The 20073-nt window shown below is 50.1% G+C and overlaps 1 protein-coding gene across 7 annotated transcripts in view; it reads left to right on the top strand.

The window, feature by feature from the left end:
• KIRREL3 (kirre like nephrin family adhesion molecule 3) overlaps positions 1-20073 on the top strand; it is a 551606-nt gene that overhangs the window by 419468 nt on the left and 112065 nt on the right. For all 7 annotated transcript variants that reach the window (XM_067751511.1, XM_067751509.1, XM_067751513.1 and 4 more), the window contains one exon: positions 11608-11685. In XM_067751511.1, the coding sequence (XP_067607612.1) occupies positions 11608-11685 (78 nt within the window). The remainder of the gene's footprint in view (positions 1-11607; positions 11686-20073) is intronic.

The raw sequence follows: 20073 nt of genomic DNA, 5'->3' as shown, positions 1-20073 counted from the left end.
TCTCCTGTCCACATCTGTGCTTTTTGACGGCAAGAGAAACACGGGGCTAGGGCCCCCATGTAGCTAGATAAATAATTACTAAAGAAATAAATGAATAAAAATAAACAAAGAAAGCCTCCAGGGAGCTAGAATTGCTGCCATGCTGACAGGTAACTGGCAGATTCGATTTCATTATAAGATACAGAGCTGTAATGGGGTGTGTGGAGCTCAAGGAGGATTGCAGTAAAGGGAGGACAGCAGCGTTCCCTGCCGTCCCCGCCGGCTCCTCTACAGACCCCACCATCCACTTTCCTGCCTCGCCGGGTGGGCGGGAAGCTGGGCACTGCCCTGGGGGACGAGGTCTGGCCAAGCCTGGCCCTCCCCTCCTCGCCAGCCTCACCCGCAAAACAGCCCAAGTCACGATGCGCTAGTGGACAGCCCTAGGTCGGAAGTGTGGACGGAGGGGCAGAGTCAGGAGGGCTACACACTCACCCACACTCTCCTCCTCTGCCCCAGGGGAAGGTGTGCAGCTTCTGAATGGACACAGCCCACGCAGCCAGGCACGGCATGGTGACCGGACTGTGAACAAGGCAGCTGTGACTGGCCTGGCCTGGGGACAATAACGTGCCACCACCTGGCCTCCCTCCTGTCCTACTTTTCTACCCAGAAAGTGGAGGAAGCGCCCTCTAGCTCACCGAGGCTTAGTCTACCCCCTTCCATCCCAAAGACCCTAAAAGACCCTCCCCTCCCCGCACTCCTCGGACACATTTCCCTTCTCTCTGCCCTCTTCCCTTGTGCCAGGTAAGAACTGACGTCTCCCTCCACCCCAGCCCTGTCCAGTGGGATGTGGGCTTGAGGACAAAGCCTGGCCATCCCCACCTGACTCCAGTGAGAAATGCTTTAAATCCAGCTCATGGCCTTTATGGGACCCTCCTGGTTCTTCCTCAGCCTTTATGATTTTATTTGGGCCATAAATGGGTGACAAGGGGGGGGTTGTAAGCACAAAACTAAACAGCTGCACTGCTCCTGCCGTCCCCCACCCCCACTCCCACCCCTCCATGCTTCCCTGCCCTACCCTCGCCCCCTGCCTCTCTGGAGGCCACCCTTCCTTCTCCAGGCACGGACTCCCCAGGGACCCGGCTCCCACGGGGGCTTCTCAGAGCCCCCCGACCACCTGGCAGTTCTGACCTAATTGGCCAGCACCCTCTGGACACACGTGGTCGCCTTCCTCCCACTGGGGTCTGTGCGGGTCACCTGAGCTGTGTGTGCAGCATCTAGGCTACATCCTGGCAGAAGGGCACAGCCTGGGCTCTGGGATCAAATGGACCTGGATTTTAATCCTGACTCCTCCCCTTCCCAGGTGTGTGACTTCGGAAAAATTACTAACTTTCCTGAGCCCCACCTGATCAATGGGGCTACGAACCTGTGTGAATAGCAAACCACAAATCAGTCTTACATTCACAGCCTCTTATGGGGGCTCTGCCTTCTGGCTTTAGATCTGGTATTGAAGAGAAGGGCAGGGGACGGGGTGGGAGCACGTGGACGTGGGGAGACCTTGCAGGCCTCCCACTGCCCTCAGTCTTAGTCACTGGGGACTTTTTTGGTCCTACTAGAAAAAGGAGAGGAGAGATGCCCTCTTTCTGCCTGGCCTCCCAGCGTAATTAACTGCATGTACCAGGCTGAGCATACCCAGGGGCAGGGCCACAGCTCTCGAGCATCGGCCCCGTTCAATCATTAGTCACCAACCCCCAACTTGCTCTTAGGAAAAGTCTAAAAGTCTTCCAGGCCTATGGCCTTCAGCAGTCCCCGTTCCTCACAGGATAAGTAGACTGATGGCAGGCCAGGGCGTGGAGGGGTGGCCTTCATCATCTCGTTTCTCTGTCACGCTCCTCCACAGAGCAATTAAGCACTGGGATTAGATATCCTAAATCAGAGATGGCTGAGGTTTTCTTGTACATGTGATAAAACTGCTTCCCATAAAACTTCTCCACCAACATTATTAAACTTCCCCCAATTCCCTGCACCTCTCACAAAAAGATTATACTAGTAGCACGAAGAACCTCGTTTATCGTCAGTTTTCTTGGCCTCCACATTTACTAGCTGTTTGACCCTGAGTGAATATTTAATCTTTTGGATCACCAGTTTCCTATTATTAGGAACAATAATAGTACTTACCTTACAGAATTTTTACGATAGAAAATAATGCATGCAAAGTACTCAGCCCAGAGACTAAGCAATCGTAAGTAATCAGTAAATGGCAACTTTAATTGCACTGGTGAATGAAGTGAGCTTGGCCCCACGGTGGGTGATACCAGCCAGTGGAGAGGGGCAAGGCGAGGCCACGTCCAGCCCCCAGGGGAGGGGTGGGCAGCCAGTGTCCCAATTCCAGGGTGCAGAGGGGTGTGGTGGACTCTGCTGACCCTGGGGGCTGCAGTGATGCCCAAGTGGCCCAGAGGAAGGCCACGTCCGGAGTCAGCTGGTGGCCGCGTTGGAACTCTAAGCAATTAATCAGCTGGGAGAAAGACCCCCAGGCAGCATCTGAGGGTAGGTGAGGAGTCGTATCTCACAGAGAAGGGAGACCAGCATGGAAGCCACCAGGCACGGAGTCAGGCACACAGGTGTGCCCAGGCTTCACCACTCACAGCTGAGGGACCCTGGCAAACTCCTTACCCATCTAAAATGTCCAGTTCTTTATAAACAAAGACAGGAATAATAATACCTAGCTTCATAATGTCTGTGTGAGGGTGAAACAAGAAGAGGAAAGTAAATGCCCAGGGCTGTCTTTTTCCTGCCCACGAGGTACAGACTCGGGGCAGTGAGCAGAGATTTGGAGAAGCCGGAGGATTGGGGACCACATGGGACCCTGCAGACACATGGGATCTGGGGCCAGGAACAACACAGACAGTCATGGGCCCCACAGCTGGTGGTGAGGAATTTGCGGATATGCTGCCTGCCTTGGCCACACTGGGGTAGGGCCATGCCAGGCAGTAAATGGCACGGCTGAGGCAGCTGAGAAGGCGGGGGCTGGCAAAGGGCTGCCGCGATGCTGGTCCTTGCTATTGTAGGGAGCCGCAAGGCGCTTACCATCTGGGGCCTGAAGGAGCCTTGCTCCCTGCAGGAGGTAGTGAGGATGGGCTGGTGGCCACAAAAATTTTTTGGAATTATTACAACGATTGCCAACTCTTCCTAAAAGAGGATCACTAGATGTGAGCTTTTTTTTGCGGTACGCGGGCCTCTCACTGTTGTGACATCTCCTGTTGTGGAGCACAGGCTCCAGACGCGCAGGCTCAGCGGCCATGGCTCATGGGCCTAACTGCTCCACGGCATGTGGGATCTTCCCAGACCAGGGCACGAACCTGCATCCCCTGCATCAGCAGGCGGACTCTCAACCACTGCGCCACCAGGGAAGCCTTAGATGTGAGCTTTTTCTGTAATTCATTGTTTTAAAAAATTTAATTTAAGACCACGTGTGTTTCAGATTTCTCTTAGAAGAATTTAATTGGTATGTAATAGCATAGTTAATTAAATACAAATCAATTGTTTAAGAGAACTAATTGATACTTAACATGAACAGTGAAAAACTTAGTTCTAATATAATTAACTCATTAAACAAGCAATGAAAGAGCAATTATGTCTTTACAACAATGTAAAGTTTATAGTGCTTTAATAAACTTAGCATTAGCAAGCAATGCAATTCAAAAATTATGAAACAGGTATTATTGGTCTATTAAACATTTATTACTTGTCCTAGAGGCCCAGAGCCACGCACTAGACAGGATTAATAAACCTTTACTATCCCACTCTTCAGGACTCTTTCCTAGAGAGGTTGATCAGAAAACTGTGATCTTTGCATGATTTATGGGCACCCTTATTGCCTGGGATGTGAGTAATTATGCTGAAAACAGGACTAGGCAGACCCGATGCAGAAAGCAGTTTAGCAGAATCATAGTGAGAACTCGCCAAACGTGAGACTCCAGCATCCTGCCACCAGGGGGCTACCACCGGGCAGAACACATATGAGAGAGGCCATGGGTACAGACACCCAACCAAGGCAAACCCCAGACAAATCTGCAGCCCCCCAGGTCCTGTAGGAGGCCCACCCGACCACCTGAGCTCCTTTTTCCTCGTCGGGACCCCTACAGCCATTATTGCCGTTCATGTAGAAATGACTCCAGCCCTGCCTCATGACGCTTCTCTAACTGAACCATTGCTTGTCTTTGACGCTACCTTTTCACAGGTGTATGCCTTACATAACCAACTGGATCATAATCTCATTGGGAGAGGAAGCTTGTGTTACATATTTTCGTCTTGAGCATCGTGCCTCTCGAGTGTTCGTGGGTTGGGTTTTATAGCTGCCGCATTTTGTAAATACTTGCTGGTTATGGAGGGGTGGTAGCCGTACTATAGCAGAGGTTACCTGTATCATCCCACTGCTTTTTACATAATTCATCACATTACGAATTGGTCTACAGACCAAGATATTTGCTCTCCGAGGTCAGTGAAGCTGGTTAAAAATGTATTTCTTCAGATCTGAACTTGTGCTCATGTAATCAACCAGGACCTGTTCACTTGGGGATCCTTCAAATACAGAAGTCCAAAATGCACCATTGTCACGTGTAACCTCATAGGCTTCCTTTGTCAATCACTTCCTTTTTTTTGGCTACTTTGGGTCATCGTTGTGGTGTGTGGGTTTTCTCTAGTTGCAGTGAGCAGGACTACCCTTCGTTGCAGTGCACGGGCTCTAGGCACGTGGGCTCAGTAGTTGCAGCATGCAGGCTCTAGTGTGCAGGCTCAGTAGTTGTGGCTCACAGGCTCTAGAGTGCAGGCTCAGTAGTTGTGGCACGCGGGCTTAGTTGCTCCGCAGCATGTGGGAATCTTCCCGGACCAGGGATCGAACCGGTGTCCCCTGCGTTGGCAGGCAGGTTCTTAACCGCTGCGCCACCAAGGAAGCCCTGTCAATCACTTCTGACCCAGCCCCCTCACTTCCTGCAGTCTTCTCCACTAAAGACCTTGTGGTTGCCATTGTCCCCTTCCTCTGCCTAAGCCACTCTGATGCTTAGCCCCATTGTCTCGGTCAAGAACATCTCTCCAAGTCGCCATTTCCTCTCAGTTGCCAGCACCTCTGGTCCTGTGGCCTCGCCTGTGACACCCCCTGGCTGGTCCTCCTGACTCACTTCACTCCTCCAGCCCAGCTGACTTACCTCTGCCACACTGACCTTCAAAGATGCCACCTAACAGCTCATTATATCACCTTGGACAGGGTATTTCACCTCCCTGAGTCTCCTCTTTCATAGCTGTTTAAAAAAAAAGAAAAAAAGGAGGGTAAGGAAGGGGATTTGATGATCTCTAAACCCCAGTCTGATATTCTGTTTCTGTTTCCTGAACTCTCGCTCATCAGTACTTCATTCGAGGAGGCCCTTTTCATCAAATGCTGTCTCCTTGGATTTGCATGGCAACCATGTGAGAAGGGTTTTACCACCAGTATCCATATTTCGTAGATGAGAAAACTGAAGCCCGGAGAAGCCTGAGGACTGTTAAGGGCTGAAGCGAGGCTCCAGCCGGCAGTGGTGGTTTTACAGCACACGTGGCCTCCCCTACCCCCCAGGGCTCCCCTGTGACTCCAGCCAGGTCCAGCTGACGTCTTCTCCACCTGCTCTCTGGAACTATCTGGGGAGCTATTTTCAGCCCCTGCACTGCTCTCCTGTGTCAAGGTGGCGGGGATGTGGAAGCTCTGAATGTCCCTCTGAGAAGCCCAGGGTCCTTTCACCTGCTTTCTCCTCTCAGGCTGTCTTGGGAGAGCAGGAAGAGGGGGCACATGTCATCCCATCGCCTCCTGCCAGGAGTGTTCCACAGTTTCCCAGCTGCGCTCCCTTGTCTGGTCTTACCTTCTCCCAGCCACATCTGCCCCAGTGCTAATATGGTCTTTATAAGACGCAAGTCTGGCCTTTCTTCTGCTAAGCATTCTGTAGGAAAATTCCAGACTCCTAGGCAAGGCTCACCAGGTCCTCCAGGTCCGGTCCCTGACTCTGTCTCCTGCCTCGTCTCACTTTCTCATCTCCCGAAATCTTTGCTGTATCCACACCAAACTGCCCGCCCATCATGCTCTATTCTTGTTAGGTCGGCTTCTGGGGACCTGCTTCATCTAACAGCTTCAGGTGGTAAAGGGTTAGTCCTCAGCAGGCACCCCTGAACCACTGTGACTGGGCACGTTGGGGACAGAAGGGCCCCCAGATGCACCGAATAGCCTCAGAAATGATGAGGGATAGCCATAAAAGAGGACAAAATAATGCCATTTGCAGCAACATGGATGGACCTAGAGATTGTCATACTGAGTGTTATCGCTTATATGTGGAATCTAAAAAAAAGGGTACAAATGAACTTATCTACAAAACAGAAATAGAGTTACAGATGTAGAAAACAAACTTATGGTTACGAGGAGGTAAAGGGAGGGAGGGATAAATTGGGAGATTGGGATGGACACACACACACACACACACTGCTATATATAAAATGGATAACTAATAAGGACCTACTGTATAGCACAGGGAACTCTACTCAATCCTCTGTAATGGCCTATATGGAAAAGAATCTAAAAAAGAGTGGGTATATGTATAACTGATTCACTTTGCTGTACACCTGAAACTAACACAACATTGGAAATCAACTTTACTCCGATAAAAATTTAAAAACAGAAAGAAAGAAATGGTGAGGGAGAAGGACGTGGTACCTGTCCATTGTCACCAGCTCGATCTGTGGTCACTTCACAGCTCATTTGTTTCTGGCTGGGGCAATAAGCAAACACTCTTCTAGCCAATGTCATCCTCACGCTGGCAGCAGGAATGCTCACAGCATCCTGGGTTGCCACCAAGACCCACAGCTGCCCTCCCTCCCCACCTGCCCTGTTTCCCATCATCTCTTGTGCCACCACCCCCATTGTCCCACCTTAGCAGCCCCTCTGGCCGCTCTCCAATCAGTTGGTGCCTCTCACAAGGCTTCTGAGTGGTCGTGCAATGCTGCTCCCTGCATTCCCTGTGACCAAGGGATGGGAGTCAGAGTCTTGGCCAATGGAAATAGCCAGGTTCTATAAAAGACCAGCTTCTCCCCTCTTCCTGTCTATGTTAGCTTGCTAGGGCTGACGTGACAAAGAGCCACAGACTGGGTGGCTTAAACATCAAAAATGTATTGCCTAACAGTTCTGGAGGCTAGAAGTCCACAGAAGATGTTGGCAGAGTTGGGTCCTTCTGAAGGCTGTGAGGAAAGGCTCTGTTCTAGGCCTCCCTTCTTGGCTCATTGATGGCCGTCTCCATGTTTATATGTGTGTCTGTCCCAAATTTCCCCTGTTTATGAAGACATCTGTCATATTGGATTAGGGCTCCCCATTGACCATTGTAACTTGACTACCTTGGTAGAGTCTCTTTGTCCAGATAAAGGCACATTCTGAGGTATTGAGGTTACGACTTCAACATTGGATTTGGGGGGACACAGTTCACCCCACAGTCCCAGCCAGGACCACTGATCTCTGCTGTCTCTTCTCTGTCTTGAATCATGGCATCAGCAGCCCTGGGATCCCGGAACCTACCCTAAGAATTAGCCAGAAATCAGACCTGGATTCTAGCCTGAGCACTGTCACCAACTGTGCTTTGGCCTTGAGTTGTCATTTTACTTCTCTGAGCCTGTTTCTGAAACCAAAACGGAGGAAATCATTTCCTCCTTGTGTGCTTCACAGAGCTACTGTGAACACCCAATAAGATAGTGAATATGACAGCATCGTGAAAAAATAAGTATCCCACAAATGTGAGGTAATATCACTGCACTATCATTATGATTACTCGTAAGAATAAAGGAATCCTTGGGCTAGAAAAAGTCCCATCCTCACCCTCTGAAACTGAAGGAAAACCATTCCATTTAGGAAGCCATCCCTCTTTATTCCTCCCGAGAGGAAACCTCACGCTTCCCAAACTCCTGTTCTGATGAATTACAATGTTCATTCACTTCAGACCATCTGCATCTACCTAATCCACTGTGCCAGGGTTAAGCCCTCCTGATTCCATTCTGGCCCGGGTCGGGGAGAACTGATTACTACCCATTAAGTCAGACTTTTCCTGATCCGTTGCCACGTGCCAGGCACTGTGCTTAGGGCTAAGGACTCTGAGCCTAAAAAGGCACTATCCTCACCCTTCTGTTGCTCAGTCTAGAGGCCGGGAGTTCCTGGGGTGCAATCTGGACTTCTCCCTAAGAAACACACCGCTTCCCAGGGAATGTTTCATTGTGTAGCAGCATTCCCTAATTCTTTGTCCTCCTGAGACAGCGGCCTCCACATCCCCATCTGCAGGTGACACTGGCCTTCTTTGCTCTGAACTGTCCTTTAAGCCGGGATGACTCCATTCGCGTCCATCATTTCCCATGGGTACATTCGGTGCATCTGGTGGTTCTGCTACTGATTAGTCCTCAGGCAAAGGCTGCAGCCCCAAAGTCTACGTGGAGAAGACCCCATCATCTTGCTGTTCTAAAATACGCATCTAGGACCCTGACTCCACCATCGGTCCCATGCCATGTGACAAGGAAGGTCGCAGTCTGGTGGCTGTTCTAGATCACAAAGCGAATGATGGATTCACTTTTGATTGATTGACAATCATTGATTCACCATGATTGTTCAACAATGATTGTTCTTTCTATCACATTCTTTCATCTCTCCCGTAATAGCCTGGTTGATCTGGCTTGGTGACGTTTTCCCAAGAGGATGCCATAGGTTCCTGCTTCCCCCCAGCTCTCTCTCTGGTCAGTATCTTTGACCACACCCATCCTCCACACCTGTGTTTCTAGATTCTCCTCCCCTCCCTCACTTTGGCCCCTGGCCTGCTTCCTCATGTGGAAACAATGACCTCTAATTTAGCTCTGCAATATCTCTCCCAAGAACACCCTAAATTTTCATATATGGATAGCTAGATAATTCCCACTTCGCTGATCCCCCAACCTGCTCTTTCTTGCAAAGATCCCAGTGGCTTCTCCCCACTTCTCAGTAAAGACTCAGTCAGAGAGCCCTCTCACTTAATACATTTCTGCAGTGTGCTTATTAGGGCCTTGTAATGTAGACGCCTAAATAATTAAGACTAACCCACAAGTGTCAAATTAAATGAGCCAAATACATTGAGAAATTGCCTGGTCCTCCATTTCTTTTAGTAATCAGGTTTTTTTTAAAAAACTTCTTTTCCTGCTCATTTGCAAAAGTCAGACATGGTCAGTGAGACTCTTACTTATAATAACCGTGCGTATGTGCAGCCTCTTTCCCTGGGCGATTCCCCCGGGGGCATATTATATATGACATAGGACAGGGTCGGTTGCAGTGGCAGAGACAGCCAGCCCAGATAACACAGAGTCAACAGGTTGTCCCCGGTCTCGAAATCTTTAGGAGAATCGTGCTTCTTCCATTTCCTTGAGAGTCGAGGGGACTGTCCAGGAAGCCCAGCACGAACACGGGCCAAAATCCATCCAGCATCTGCCGCCCTCCACCCCTCAGTGCTCACCTGGGCTCGTTCCTGGACTCAATGCAAGAACCCAGGCTCCGTTTCTCATTAGGAGCTACTACAGATGTGCTTCAGATGAGCGTAAGAAGTCAGTGGAAAATAGAATAGGAATCATCAGCAATTGTATCATTGTGATGATGAACAATATGCATGCAATTATAATGGGCTGGTTAACTCTGCCTGTCGTCAGCATGTTGAGGTTTCAATACAGTGCCAGGCAAGAGGCTATTGTCTGCTGGAGCTCAGAGCCTCCCCACAGCTTGGGCTTCCGCTGGCCCCCTCCTGGCATGCCGCATTCCTGCCTCTTGAAGGTGGTTGTTAGAAAGGATCCGCAAATATAGTAAGTAAACATCAAAGGGCCTTTGATCCGCACGGCTTTCAACAGAGCAGGAGCCCCTGAAGAAAGGGCCAAGGCCTTGGATGAGGGAACTTAACATCATCAATTTGAACGCCCGAGATGTAAGGCTGTTTGAAGTGAGGGCGTTTTGGCCGTGCCTTCAGACAAGCGTGGAGGGAAAGGAAGAGAAGTGAGTGCCTTTGGAAAAGGCACGCTCAGATCTGCTTCTCTGCTCTTTACTGATAGTCAATAAACCCCTTTAAAGAATCAGGAGATCAAAGCCTGCGACCTCCTTGGGCCATGGCTTCTGCCACCGCCCACCACACTTTGTTTTCCTCTGGGGCTGGAGCCCCTGAGCTCGACTTAGCCGTGTCTCTTGGGCCCTTTCATCCTGCTGCCCAGAGAGGCTGGGCCTGGGCCACAAGAGGTGGGTGGAGGGGTAGGGGGCAGAACGAGCCCAGCCTCTCTATGCTCTGACAGCCTAGATGCAGACTGTCTAGGGCTCAGAGGAACACCCAGTGTCGTGGGAGAAGCTGCTGTGACACACCCCTCAGGGGGAACCTCCTTCTCTAAGAAACCGATGGAGAGAGTATCTGGGCGTCCAGAAAGCTAGCAAAGCCTGGAAGGAGCTGCAGGCACGTCCCCACCTCCAGAAATCAGACCCCTTATCCATTTACCCAGTTTATGGCAGCTGCCACATTTGTGTGACTCCAAAGCAAAGAGGGAGGGGCAGGGAATCTACAATAATCATGGGTAGTCACTTAACATCTTTGAACTTCAATTTTCTCATCTGCGTCATGTGAATAGTAATAACCGATCTGCCTACCTCATGCAGTTGTTGTGAGGGTCAAAAGAGAAACTTGGTGTGGAATTGCTTCAAAGCCCACAAGTGCTGAAGACAGGTGAGGAAGAAAGGATAAATACCAGAGAGGAAATCTTGCCCGGTTGGCTGAGGTACTCCAGTCCAACGCTCACACACAACGAGCACTGATTTACAAAATATCGTAGGGGAGAAAACGGTCTCTTGCTTTCGCTACCTGGAATTGTTGTTCTAACCTCTTGTTCCATTGGGTCAAAGTCTTGTGGGACCAGAGTCTATGTCTTACGTCTCTCAGCCATCCCCACCCCTGTGCTCTACACTGTGTTTACACCTCATAAGTGCCGGATGACAATGCTGAATTGCGCCTGAATATAAGGATGAACAGGGATCCCCAGCCCCAGAAATTCACTCTCTCCCAAAAGATAGACTCCTTCTACCTACACCTTGACCCCTGTGTCTTCTTCCAAATTTACCCAATCACTCCTTTGGCCACTGTGTCTAGTTGTACTGTTCCATCCTGGACACCGCTGGCTGGACTCTGCCTCTTCTCTGGCTTGACAACAATCTCAGTGTGATCAGAGCATAGTCCCTATGCCTGGGATATATAGGGCCTCGTGAACCTATAGAGTAATGGTTATGAACATGGACGCTGGAGTCAGGCTGCCTGTGTTCAAAATCCCGGCTGTGCCACCTACCAGCTCTTTCACCTAAGGCTGCCTGCTTAATATGTCTGTAAATGGGGATAACAATGGCGTATACCTCATAGGGCTGTTGTGAGGATCAAATGATGAAATTATTGGTCTTAAATTATGTCTGGACCATAGTAAGTGCTTTCTAAATGTTTGTTAAGTAATTAAGTAGCCCTGTTTATAAGAGCAACAAGCTTTACATCCCTTGCACTGACCCCTGACCCATTCCCACCTCACCGACCTCTGCTTTTCTTCCAGAGCTGGGGCTCCAGAAGAGAGGATGCTGTCTGGTGCTGGGCTACATGGCCAAGGACAAGTTTCGGAGAATGAATGAAGGTCAGTGAGAACCCGCCCTCTCAGGGGAAATGGGGAGGGAAGAAGTTATGCCCTACAACTACGGTACCAGGAAAAAGAGCCTGGGCCATTTCAGAAACGACAGTGGACACATCCGTTTGGTTTCCATGAAGCCGTTCAGCTAGTAACATGGGGAAGAGGACCTAATGCCTGAAGCACTGTATGCTGATTCGCGAGCATGCTTCATATGCTATCTTCCCTCCTCCCTTTGTGCCCCCTCCTTCTCTTCCTCTCTCTTTGTTTCCTTTTGTTCCTCAGCTACCCACCCAGTGCAATTAAATCTGCTTCTATTATCTTTTCTAATCCAGACCTCTCTGCCCTTTTCCTTAATCATTCACATGTCTTGGACGCTTATTGAATTAATGGCACCTCACGGGGCATTTGGGAGGATACTATACAAGAATAAGGCAGAGCTTTGATTCTCAAAGAACTTCCCCTCGAAAAACTGCCCTCTTTTCTGACTCCATCGGCCCTATCTCTCCCACTTACTCATAGGCCATTCTGCCTTCCTCTAGCACTGGGTCTTTCCTCTGAGGTTTGACTGGGCCACAGAAGGCTGGAGGAAGGTATTGACATTGATGTGGAGGCTAGGATGTGAGAGGAGTGCTGTCACTGACGGGCCTGCTGTAATAAAGAGCCAATATCCTCATCCCCAGCCATCTGTCTCCATGCAGTTCATAAGCCTTTCCATCAGATGCCACAGACTGTCAGGCTTCAAAAGTAGGTAAGCAATGGCTGGGGAGGCCATTTATTCAATAAAGTCAGACAAATGAAACCCTGGCTTCTCACCAGCCCAGCTTGCCATGAGCTGGGCCCCTCCCCACTCAAGGACCAGAGTCCCTGTAGCCTCATTCCCATTCCAGGCATGAAAAAGGCAGCTCACCTGTACCATCTTAGCCATCTTCCTATGCTCTTCCTTAACATCTTCCTTATGCTCCTTAGCTTCCTATGCTCTTCCTTAGCTCTTCCTATGCTCTTCCTTCGCATCTTCCTATGCTCCTTAGCTGGCTCTCCTCCCAGCCCACAGACCATGACACCCACAACCCCCTGTGCTCCCCAGACCTAATGCCTCACCCGCTGTAGGTTTGTTGCCAGCACACATCATACTGACAGTTTGACAGCCGTTAAGCCAGCACAATTAAACATAAAGACTATCACCTCCCCCGTTTCAATGCCTGTCTGTGTAAGAAGGCAACAGCCTCAAGAAGCTACTTCCTCTTTGTCGGAGCTCCGTGGCTGAGCACAGCCAGGGTTGAGGGCTGCATTTTCTGCATCCAACCAGTCAGTATCCCTTCCTGACTTTTCTTTTTCGCAGCCTACCCCTCCCTTCCCAACACCACGTTCTTGAGAGCCGAGGCAGTAACATCTAATTTGTAGAAACTGACAGCATGCCTCTGTCCATGGTGCTGAATAGACACATTCTCTTGCTGGCAATGCTCATTAGAGAAGCTGAAATGAGGGTCACAGGGAACAGGGGTGCCAAAAAGTCAGGACTTGGATTGGATTTGAAAGCTCAAGCTCTGAGTGCCTGACCTCAGTAGAAGGATACTGACTCAAGATCTTGGGGCCTAAAAAAATTCATATCACAAGGCTGATGAACACGATTTGACTCCCTCCAAATTTTCACAAGTGACTTGGGCTGCCATAACAAAATACCATAGACTGGCTTAAACTCAGAAATTTATTTTCTCACAGTTCTGGAGACTGGAAGTCCAAGATCAGGGTGCCAGCATGGTCAGGTTCTGGTGAGAGCTTTCGTTCTGGTTTGCAGACAGCAACCTTCTCACTGAGTCATCACATGGCAGAGAGAGAGAGAGAGAGAGAGAGAGAGAGAGAGAGAGCGCTCTGGTGTCTCTTCTTACAAAGACGCTAATCCTATCATATCAGGGCCCTACCCTTATGACCTTATTTAACCTTAACACTTTTGTAAAGGCCGTATCTCCAAATACAGTCACAATTAGGGGTTAGGGTTTCAACATAGGAGCAGTGGCGGGGGGGGGGGTGCAGTCGGGGAACACAATTCAATCCATTTCTTTGCCATAGCAGAAATGTACGATGGTAATACTCTGAACCAGAGGTTAGGAAAATGGTAAGAAAAATAAATGCAGCCTTAATATCTCCTTAGACTTTGTTCAAGTAAAGAAGGAAGGAAGAAAGTCAGGGAGGACTAGAGGAGGACTTGGAAACACGACCAGCACCAGATGACTTCTGAGGACAGTTAGCCTTACTTTGTGCAACAACTAAGCTGAGGCGGCATTTTAAACTGTTTTTTTCTTGTTAAAAACGGAAGATGCCAGAACAATGCCTCTTCTCTCTAAGTCCCCTCTTCAAACACACACAATCCATATAAACGGGTTATTCCTTTCAACTGACTGTGGTCGACCTGGTTAGGAATGCTCTACCCCAATCTATACCCTCCGCCAGTGAAGACAAACTGAGAATCAAAGAAAAGGCAACAGAGACAACGGCAATAGCCAGGAGGTAACAGGACGGCTAAGCCCCAGCCCTGCCTTCCTCTGTGCCTGTGATTCTCGCCCCTCCCAAATGCCCCCCCCCCCCGCCCCGCACACATTCAGGCTCACACACAACAGCACATACAGTAGCTGCTGCTGCTTCTGGGTAAACGAGGAGACAAGGGGGTGGTAAGCAAGTGAAACCACCATGTGTGAGGAGTTACAAATCTCAGCTAACAGAGGAGACAGGATAGGAGGCGGGTGAGTCACTGGGGCAGAAGGAGGGATGCCGGGGATGGGGGGGTAAGCTTTGGCTCTGGAGGGGTGGGAGGCTTGAGGAGGGGAGGCGGGAGGGGCCTGGAAAGGAAAAGAATGTTTCTCTGCTCCCACTCCAGCCAGGCTTACTGCCCCGAGTGCCATATTATACATTTTTTTCTCTTTCTAAAGCTCACATGCCCAAACTCCAACATGTTTGCACATAAGAAAAAAGCATCGGCAAGCATGGGGAGCTGTTTTATGGTTTATAATTATCTTGTTCCAATACTCAAAATGATTATAACTTCCACATATTAATAATTGAACTGGAATCGCAGCTGTGACATAGATCAAGAAACAGACATCTCTGTCCCCGCTGCACTACACTCCTTGCTGTAAACTGAACAATTGGTAGAAGAGTTTTAAAAATGATAATTTTTTCTCCCGGGTGTTAGAATTAGTGAGACATTGGAACAATTAGCTGCCTCTTCCATCAAAGATAAGGCGGTGAGCATTATATTTGCAATTTAGAATAAAAATAAAAGACCAACTAGTGCTGTATTAAAGCACGTTTGTTCTGTTTAACAGTATCTAACAGGGTGTCTGTCACCCGGGGAGAAGTCGTCCCCTATTTCATTTGTTTCCTTAATTTGGTATCTTTTTATTTTCTTTTCCTTCCACTCTCTCCTCCTCACTACACTCCCCCCAAAAATAACAGCTTGAGAAGAAGCAAGAGAAAAATAATGAATGAACAGGAACTTTATAGATCTGGGGTTTCTCATAAGCTAGAGTAAATGCAACTGGTGCCGTTAAACTACAAAAAGCAATACAAAGAAAACACTATTCAAAGATCATTTAAGGGACTCCCCTGGTGGCGCAGTGGTTGAGAGCCCGCCTGCTGATGCAGGGGACACGGGTTCGTGCCCTGTTCCAGGAAGATCCCATATGCCGTGGAGCGGCTGGGCCCGTGAGCCATGGCCGCTGAGCCTGCGCATACGGAGCCTGTGCTCCGCAACGGGAGAGGCCACAGCAGTGAGAGGCCCGCGTACTGCCAAAAAAAAAAAAAAAAAATCATTTAAGGAGGCATGTGATGGTTAATGAGAGGTTTGCTCTATTTAGGAGCACGTAATAGCTTCTCGGGTAGAATCTGCAGCATTTGCAGGAATGGAGGTGGTTGGTAAAACGTGTGTGTGTGTGTTCCTTCCTGTTTGGACTCAACACATCTGAGGCGTCAAATGGAGATATGGACAAAAATCAATGAAGGGCTGTCAAGAAAGGAGCAAATAAAGACAGACTAGGCATGGGACTATTAAATTTGTTTGACATAATTGTCTTCATGTGATTAAGTACATGGTGCTTTAAGTAGGAACTGCTGGAAGGAGATCATTTATTTATTCATCAAACTTTCAAAGAATACCCACCATAAAAATAATACCAATCTTTCATAGTAAGTGCCAGCCACTGTTCTAAGCACTGGAGCTTTAAAAGTAAATAAGACACAGCCCGTGCCCTCCCGCTCCCAATAGAAACACACAGGCGCATCTCAGTGTTCCTGTCACCTCCACAGGGGGTCCTGCCAGACCACCTTACCTAAAGCAGATACCCCTCTTGCCCCCGCCATTGTGCTCCATTGTGACAACCAGCCTATTTACTTTGTGGCACTTACTCCATTAGACTGTCCCACCTAAGAGTTAGCTTCAGGAAGGCAAGGCTCCTGCTCCCTCATTTCCTTGCCAGTCCCTGGGCCTTAGCCCAGTGTCTCGCACATAGGGAGTAATCAATTTCAATTTAAGTAATTAATGAGTGCCAGGAGTGGCAATGGAGGAATACCCAAAGCCACCCACAAGGGTAAGGTGGGTCTGGAGAAGGAGCTCAGGAGGCAGAGCATCCTGACGTAGAGCACGTCCCCAGCAATTCCATAAGCCTTACCTCTCAGCCTCTCCTCCGAGGCCAGTGCTACAGTCCCTCCGGGGAGGCTAGGACCCGGGCAGGTCAGCCAAGTGGAGGGCTAGGAGGTGAGGCCACCAGTGGGGTTGTCCGTCCTGTACCCACCTGCCCTCCTTCCTTACCCCTCCTACTGCTGGGCCACCTTGTCATCTGGGGCATCACTAGGCAGGTATTTCCCATCAGATATGCAAGGGGAACTGCCCTAACATGACACACACACACCCCATTCCCTTTCCTCTTTCCATCCTCCCCCGATTACCTGATTACCCATTTCTCCTGAAGAGCCCAGAACCACTCACCTGCTCGATGCACATTGCTTACCCAGGGCGGATCCTATCCAAGGGCAGAATAGGAAGCTCTCGCGTAGTGTCAGATGAGGGGCTCTGCTTGCCTCTCAGAAAGCCCAGTACTCCTCTCTGTTAGAACCGTGAGCAACTCTAGCGACTGTAGCACAGCCCACCCACCCAGGGAGATCTGGGACCATGGAGGGACTCGCCCAGGGTCAGTAGGAAGTTGCTGGAAGAGCCAGGACTACAACCCAGCTCTCCTGACATCCAGTCCAGCCCTCGTTGAATTTGGAAAGAGGAGGCTGAGGCCATGATCGGAGGGGAAGCCCCTAAGGCTTTGACTTGAAAATACAGAGAAAGTGGAAGGGGCAGGAGAAAACGGGGGCAGAAGACAAGAAACTCCCCAGCTGATGTGGGAGAAAATCAGGAAAGATGTGGGGAGGGAGACACAGGCCAGGGAAGACCCTTTCTTTCTATGGAACCAGAAAAGGCTACTGGGCCCTAGGACTCTAGAAGGGGGAAATGAAGGGGAAGTAAGGAAGAGGATGCTTAAAGGAGGAGAGGGGAAGCCGTGAAGCCCTGGCCTCCCTGCCCGGGGGTCCCTTCAAGGCCAAGGTGGGCCTGCCCATGAGGCTCTCGTCCTCTCTCCTCCGGCTGCGCATCTGGTGGGCAGCAGAGTCCCCAGACCTTCAGAATCACAGGGACCGGCTGCTTCTCCCGGCTCAGTGAAGGGAAAGCAGATATGCCTCCCAGCACTGTCACTTTCATCTTCCCAGAAAGAAACAAGTGCAAGTGATTAGCAAAGGCAGCTTCGTTGACTGGGGGTGGGCCACTGCGGGAGGGGCGGGAGGGGCGGGAGGGGCCGAGGAAGGAGAAGGCCTGCTCCATGGCCACTGGTCCACACAGGCTCAGGCTGCAGCACAGCCCCTGGGGGCACCATCCTCCTAGGCCAGGCTCTGCATGCCAACGTCCTTGCCTTTCAGCCTGTGAGGGAGACAGAGCCCTGGAGGATGAGAATCCAGGCATCTTGAGCAGCTCGGAAGTTCTTTGGGGGGGCAGGGGCACCCATCCTCTCCTCCTGCACCCCTGTCCCCTAATCCTTAAGAATGAGTCTAACACGTCCACTGCTCCCTGTCTGTCCCCTCACAGAGTGATAATGAGTAGAGGTGCCCCATGGGCATGTGTATGGCCTGGGGCAGATCCCTAAACCCCGGGATGATAGATAACCTCTTAGTGGGGATGATAGATAACCTCTTAGTGGGCAAAACTGGGTACTGTTGGATATGATCTCCGTTCCGTCTTTGAAATGTGATGATTCAAAAATCTACCCCGGCTCTCAACACCCTGCCACACCCTCTTCTCACCCCCCACCCCATAATTTTAAACGCTTTGGTCACCAAAGAAACCAGCACTAGGAAATTCGGCAGCCTCAGAGGCAGACGTGTGTCTGTTTCTGTCTGTCCTTAGAGAATGAATTCGGGCCCATGTCAGCTGGACCCTGGGTGGCTGGGAGGCCGTCGCGCTGGCCTGCAGGACAAGATGCACTTTCTTTTTTGGCGGCGTGGGCAGGAGTCCGGTGGTCTGGACTTGGCCCGGGCACCTGACCCGGGGGAGGGTGGGTCGGCTCACACTCGAGCTCCTGGCCCTCTGCCTGTCGTCCCCCAGAGTCTGGCTCATGCCGAGGGCCCACCATCATTTTCCTGAGACAGTCCCTTCACCGCCTGCCAGGGCGCCCCGGATACTGGCTAATACCGTCATTTTGTTAGTTGGAGCTTTTGGGTGCATTTCTTCTTATTTCATTTTTCTTACTGATGTGTTTTCTTCCACTGGGGCTGCAAAGCTCATTATTTGTATAACGTGCCTGTTTATTATTTATGGCAAGACTCAGGTTTCCAGGGCGCTTTATGATTGTTATTTAATTAGCTCGGCGCCTTGGAACAAGGAGCCCACCATTTCCATTCTCCTGCCTCCATCTGACAGTGGATTTCGGAGCTTTTCCCCAGACCTGTTCCTCCAGCCACCAGCCCTCCCTGCTGCTCTAAGGCGAGCTGGGGGCCATCTAGACCACAGACCCTGCCAAGCTCCTTTTCAGACTTCAGTTTCCCTCACACCCCTCTCCAATCCTCTGCAAGACCTAGAAATGTTACCTCCCGACTGTCTCTCGAATCCGACCACCTCTGCCCATCTGACGGCCAGCGCCCTTACCCATCGCCAACGCCCCCTGACCAGGACTGCAGCTGTGCTCTCCTAACTGGTTCCTTGTGTCCATCAAGCTCAGCCCCTTCCCTCCCAGTTCTTCTTCCATCCTTTAGCCACAGCAATAGTTCAAAATGCAAATCTGAAAATGTCACTTTCCTCTTGAAAATATTTCAATAGCTTTCTATTGCCGGTAGGGAAAATACCTAAATGCTCGGCATGTTTTATAAGGCTCTCTGTGACCTAGTTGCTACCAACCCCCTTGGCCTCATGTTGCCCCCTTAATACTCTGTACTCCAGTCACATCAGTGTGCTTTTGGCTCCTCCAACAGGGCATATTCCCGCCTGCCATAGCCTTTGTCTACACTGGTCCCCCCTCTTAGGATACTGGCCACGCTCGCCACACCCCATCCCCAAACCCTTCACATAGTGACCCCTGCTCAACTTGCAGATCTCAGCTGAAGTGTCACTTCTCCAGTGAGGCATCCTCAGACCCACCTCTCCCCAGTCTCGATCAAGTTTCTGTGTTACATGGTCTCATATTTCTTTCCTTCCAAGGGCTTAGCTCAGTCTGTACATAGAAGTGCATTTTGCAATTATTTAGCTCAGACCTGTTTCCCTTCCCAAGTCTGTAAGTTCTGCTTGGTCTCCATTATCTCCCAGGATAATGTTTCATGGCATCATGTTTGCACAAAGTAGACAATGAAAGAAGAGCAAGGACAGTGAACTTCTCTGCCCCTGGGCAGTGGCTCCCAAGATGCTGGGACTGGGCAACTTGAGAATCACAGAGGAAACATTAGAAATCACCTGGAAAAGAGGAAGCCGAGACTCAGGACAGGGATGGGCTTGCCCAGAACAGCACAGCTGGCGAGCGGTACAGCGAAGGCTTGAACCCAGACTCCTGAGCCTAAGTCCACCCCCCTCCCAGGTCTTCCATTTTTATTTTAGGCATTCAGGCTTTGTTGTCTAGAGCTTATGTTTACTTTATAGGTAAAGAACTCTCATTTTCTTGGACCACTTCTGGGGGTGGGGGGTGGACCATGTTTTGAAAGAGACAAGAAGCAAGGACCTCTGGAGAAAAGGAAGGGAAGTAGGTTTTTTTGATACAGGGGTATGTTTTGACATGAAACATATTCCTATGAGCCCAGTACTGTGCCGGGTACAGGAGCTTCAGAGGCTGGATACAGCCTCCGTCCTCAGGAACTTCATCCTCCACTTGGAGAGATTAGACA

The sequence above is a fragment of the Pseudorca crassidens genome, chromosome 9 (genome assembly GCF_039906515.1).
Source record: "Pseudorca crassidens isolate mPseCra1 chromosome 9, mPseCra1.hap1, whole genome shotgun sequence".
NCBI classification, from domain to species: domain Eukaryota; kingdom Metazoa; phylum Chordata; class Mammalia; order Artiodactyla; family Delphinidae; genus Pseudorca; species Pseudorca crassidens.
This window is presented reverse-complemented; position numbering and strand designations above follow the sequence as displayed.